The sequence below is a fragment of the Lactuca serriola genome, chromosome 9 (genome assembly GCF_051521515.1).
Source record: "Lactuca serriola cultivar US96UC23 chromosome 9, Lser_US96UC23_V15, whole genome shotgun sequence".
Taxonomy (NCBI): domain Eukaryota; kingdom Viridiplantae; phylum Streptophyta; class Magnoliopsida; order Asterales; family Asteraceae; genus Lactuca; species Lactuca serriola.
In genome coordinates, this window is record NC_136416.1 from 173,510,674 (window position 1) to 173,516,365 (window position 5,692).

At 31.5% G+C, this 5,692-nt stretch overlaps 1 protein-coding gene across 1 annotated transcript; it reads left to right on the forward strand.

Moving 5' to 3' along the window:
* Positions 1–733: 733 nt before the first annotated feature.
* On the forward strand, positions 734–4,314 carry EMB2737 (embryo defective 2737). Its single transcript, XM_079020382.1, has 12 exons — positions 734–1,049; positions 1,239–1,303; positions 1,431–1,529; positions 1,620–1,752; positions 1,842–1,901; positions 2,032–2,091; positions 2,180–2,302; positions 2,387–2,458; positions 2,529–2,666; positions 3,626–3,781; positions 3,878–3,982; positions 4,083–4,314. The coding sequence occupies exons 1-12, from the start codon at positions 825–827 to the stop codon at positions 4,116–4,118; spliced, it is 1,272 nt and encodes a 423-aa protein (XP_078876508.1). The 5' UTR covers positions 734–824; the 3' UTR covers positions 4,119–4,314.
* The last annotated feature ends 1,378 nt before the right edge of the window (positions 4,315–5,692 follow it).

Sequence of the window (5,692 nt, forward strand, 5' to 3'; positions counted from 1 at the left end):
ATATGACCCACAAAAAATAAGAAAACCTTTCATCCCACATCCTCCGGTCTTATAAAACATTTTTAATTACAAAACATGCCATGGGTTGTGTAGAACATGCCATGTTTTAAAAATATGTAATTGGCCTATTTTGTCTTGTTTCTCCACTTTTAAAAGACAAACGTTAAAAACCTCAACATATTCTTATATTCTTATATGTAATTTTTAAAAAAATCACTATATTCAGGGGCGGACGCAAGATTTCTTAGTAGGAGTTGCACGGGAAAGTTAGGGGTTGCACGACAATAGAAAAAATATTTTTTTTTTTTAAAATTTCCAAAAATTTTCCACTACGGCTAGAAAATTTAGGGGTTGCCGGTGCCACTGGTGACCTCCCTAAATCCACCCCCGACTATATTATTATTTTTAATATATTAAAATCGTTGTATTTTTTTAAAAGTCTAATTTACAATTTTGTAACCTCATAAAAACTTAAATTCTTTTCATCCGACCATTAAAAACCAACTATATTATTTTGTAATATGTTAAAATTTTTATATTTTCATAATCTGTAATCCATAAGTTTTTAGGCTTATTACCTACCATTTTAATATACAAAAAATAATTTAATAATATTTTAAAAAATAAATAAAAATATGTTGGATGTTTTTTTTTTTTTTTTTTTTTTTGAAGTTTGCGGCAAGTCTATTTGATTTACTACACTGTTTGGTTACAAGACTACTGCAGACCCCGGATATGACGAGTTTTTTGGATTATCATAAACCGTGAGCATTTGGGTATATCATCACCTACCTCTATCCATTGACGTTCTCCTCCTTCCAACAATGGGGAATGGCACTAATCAATTCCTCAAGAACGCCAAGGGATTGCTCGATGGTCAAGTCAGATTCTTCAATCAACACTTAAGCGAACCCTTGGCTAACTTGTTCGACTTACCTATCAAAATTGTATTGTCTCCGTTCACTCTCCCTAATGACATTTCCGGCTCCGCTCCTCGTGGTTTTGGCATCCCGGAGTTCATCTCCAAGCTCTCATATTCTGCAATCTTCGTATGTTCTTACCCCTTCATTTCATCTGCATTGATAACGATAAACATTTAGGGTTTTGATGAATTCGAGGTTTTAGTCGGACATAACTTCATCTCCAAATTGTCATTTTGGGTTTGTTGAATTGGGGGTTTTCAGTGGGATACGATTAAATTACTGAACATAATCCTGTATGTCGTCGTTTATCTTCAGGCAGTTGCTGCTCTTGGGACATGTGATATCGCACTGGAATTAGGGAAAAAAGTGATTTGTCAAAGGTGCTTCCTTCTTTCTTTCATTGATGTAAACTCTTCCATTCTATCATTTTAGGGGTTTGATTCCAGATTTAGTGTCTGGATTGTGGAAATTACATGATATGAGCTTGTTGTGGCTTCAAACTTGCAGAAACTGTCAAACTTGTAATGGATGGAACGCCTTAAGATGCACCATGTGCAGAGGCACAGGGAAGGTCATGTATCAGGTGAAAAACTACACATTAAGAAGGTATGTTTAAAATCTTTTATACTTTCTTAATTTCATTTTATAATCTTGATTGAATTATGAATTTATGATCATGTTAAAAACTTTCTTCAGTGGTGAAAAAGCAACAGCTGAAGCTATTGCAGATGCCATTGCTGAAAACAGAGCAGAGCTTGTTCATCTTCCAGCCACCATGGATCTTAATGTTCCATTGCCATCAAAAGACTGTGATTCCTGTGATGGATCTGTAAGCATTAAGCCACTAAACATAAAAATCAAATTTTATAAACTTTTTTACTTTTCTTCATGTAAACTAGCTTTACTAATTTTTTACAGGGTGTAATGAAATGCCCTGAGTGCAAGGATAAATTACAAGTCAGGATATCTGCTGATGATGTGAGTATTTGAACAAGCTGTTTCTTTTTAAAATTTAATGAACTTATTGGTTTAAGCACTTAATTTGGATAGCTATAATATATATTCAGTTTTGAGTTCTTAAGCAAAGAGTAATTTATCCACTTTGCAGATTATCGAGCCACCATGGAAAGCTTACAACATAATGAAAAAAATGGACTACCCTTATGAGGTAGGTGCAAATTACAATTCTACCCTTTTCCTCTAGTAACAATTATCCTCACTTGAAAACATCTTTTTTATTTTTATTTTTATTGCAGCATATTATTGACAGCATGAAAGATCCAAGCATTGCTGCATTTTGGTTAATCACAATGCCTCAAATCATGGGAGGATTTGAATATGATGATGAAGTCAAACAAAAAATATGGTGGCAATACAAGGTTCTTCTTTCTTTCTTTTTATTTATTATTTCAATTTTATTAAGAAATAAAAAACAAAAAATACCTTCTTTTGTTTTTATTTAGGAAAATATGCGATATGATCACCTTCGTGATGCTGTAGCAATGAGGAAACCTGGATGGGAGTATTTACAAGAAGTGAGATAAAATTTATAATTTATAATCTATAAATATTAATTAATTAATTAATTATATTTAACATGTTTAGGGATTGATCTCAATGGATCCAGAACGTGCAAGAAATGATCCAGTGGTTGTAAAGAACATTCCTTACTACAAAGCAAAAGCCAAATTAGAAGGAGAAGTTATGAAGCTCAATCCACCACCAAGACCTCAAAACTGGGGGGTATAAACTAATCAAATTTACATATTTGGTCCCTGTGTTTAGTTGATTTTGTCCGTTTTGGTCCCTAAAAGAATCAGGTTGCAGTTTGTGGACCTTGTTTCACTGCTTCCTGACACTTTTTCTTCCTGATTGTCTAGGTTAACAGCCTAGCTGTTATTATTATTATTTTTTTAAAATGACCATTTTGCCCTTGGACCAATACTGAAAAAAGTATAGCGTAGGGACCAGATTTGTTATTTTTACTGATTTTTTTAAATTAAGGTTTGGAGTAAATTACATTTTTTGGTTCTTTGAGTATAGCTGTTTTTTTTTGGTTTTGGTCCTAAAAAGTTTTATTTTGCAATTTGGTGCTTATTTTAGATTTTTGTTATGTTTTTGGTCCCTATTCTAAGTAAAATGAGTATATATATTTGGGACTAAAATTGCAAAAATCAGCTATACTTAAGGACCAAAAATAGTCATTTTACTTGGAACAGGGACCAAAAATGTTACAAGAACCTCACATAAGGACCAAAATTGCAAACATAAGCTATACATAAGGACCAAAAATGTAGTTTACTCTAAGGTTTACTTTATAACATTATATATGTGCATATGTTTTTTTTTTAAAAGTTATGATATTTTCAGTGTATATTGCAAAAAGAATTATTTGTTAATATATTATTCTTAATTTATTTATATACTAATATAACTTGCTATTCTGAAAATATATTTTGCTACATATATAGCTATAATTAATTAATTATACATCCTTGTTTTTTTTTTTTTTTGGGTTTGGTCCAAGGGCAAAATGGTCATTTTGCTGTTAATTTATACAACTTAGGGACCAAAACCTTAAAAAACTTCAAAATAAGGATCAAAATGGTAACCCGATTTCTTTAGGGACCAAAACCGAAAAAATCAGCTAAACTCAAGGACCAAAAGTATAACTTGCTCAAGTTTTTAAATTTTTTTTGTAGGAGCTAAATGTTCCATTAAATGCATCTTCATGGAGTGAAGAAGATTTAAAAGATCCAAAAAAGTTATATGAAATGACTGTTCTTTTGAACGCACAAAGAGAAATTGCAGAAAAGATTTTAGATGATCAATGGGAGACAAAATGGCGCCAAGAAAAGGTAAAACGTTATATATAATAATTTATTAATTTATTAAAATTAATCTTTGTGTGTGTGTGAAATTTCACCAAACAAGTGTGTGTTTGTGATTTTTAGTTGAACAAGATGTTGGAGGAGAAGCTACAACCGTATATTGAGAATATTGACAATGGTGTTCTTTCTCAACCCATATTAATTGGAGCCCCAAAAAACGATCAAAAGGTTTTAATTGATTATTTGATATCACATAATCATTTTTTAAATATATGTTTATATAATATAATAATATACATACTAATTTTGTTTATTTGATGTATGATAGAGGACTCGTCGACAAAGAAGATGGTGGTGGTTTTGATATGGGAGCTAATATGTCATGAAGTATGTATTTGGGTTAAATGCTTTATTTTTTGATATATAAGAGATGCTTTTAGTTTAGAATGTGTAAGCAAATGTATACTTGAAATACTATATATATTTGTTTTACAAAATTACAAAATCATGCTCAACAAAAGCATAAAAAAAACTATAATAACATTGTGTTTATTGGAAAATGACTTTGCAACCTAACACACATAACCTATTTAAGTATATAGTTTTGCAGGTTTGCAGGTCATTTCGGATCAAAGAGTCAATGAGTTGTTTTCGTATAACTTTTCACATGTTAAATTTATGTGAATTGTACACGTTTCTAAATTAATTAGTAATTAGCATTTTATATCGACTAGAATGATTTGAACAACAAATACAAATATATCATAATAAGCTGATAAGCAACATATTTGTAAACAAAAGGTTTCCAACGACATATATGACTATATTCTATTAATTCATAAATAAAATTTTATTTTTATAAATATAATATATAAAAAAGAGGTTTTTGCGAACCCAAATAGGCAGCCCAATCCAACCCATGAAATAAAAGGGTTGGCTGGTCAGAAATCTCAACCCAATCCTGTTTATTTTCGTGTTGGGTTACTGGTTGAGTCGAAAATTGCCACCCTACCAAAAGTGGCATCGACACCGGCACCAAACCCAGTTTGGTCTCTAGCGGTTTGGTTCTCGGTTCTTTGCGTTGCAACCCGGTTCAGGCCGATTGTAAAACGTGCTCATAGCTGTTAACACCAATAACTTTATTTGATATTTGCTCCGGAGATTTATTATCAAACAAAATATTATTATCTCTACATTGTATTATATTACTTCCACCCAGGGCGTTCCAAAGATATTTTGGGCCAAGGGCGAGAGAAAAAAATAGGCCCTTAAAAAACACAAATGTCATCAAGTTTTTTAGAATAAATCAATAATTAAAAGAAAATTATTTGTACTATCTTCTAAATATATAAATTTCCATAAAATTTTTTGGGCCCCTTTAAAAGATGGGCCCTGGACGGTCGCCTCTATCGTCCACCCTTTGGGACGGGCCTACTTCCACCATGGCTAAGAAGTATCTAATGAGCTCTTTTATCATCTTAGATCATCACCAATACTTCATTCTACCAATAAAGTATATAGCCATATTATCATCTTTATAACTTGATACCATACTCATGCCCACACACTCTTTTTGCATATAGATTCTTTTGACATTACATACACAATTAATAACAAAAGCACTCAAATTCGACACAACATATGGACTTACATAAGGAGTCCCAACTGAAACACAAGACTTAAGAAATTTAGCACTTATAACATTGTACTTCCAAAACTTTGACAACTTATGTTACATGATATTATAATATCATACAAACACACCAACGATACATCATACATACATTAAAACTCAAATTTACAAGTATTGAAAAATGAAAAGCACACCTTATCAAAATTTTAAGTGTTACAATATTCTCTCTTTTTTCGTCCATAGAATCTCTTAAGAACGCGAGATAATTCATTGGCATCAAATTTTGTTTCAAACCCCGAATCAAA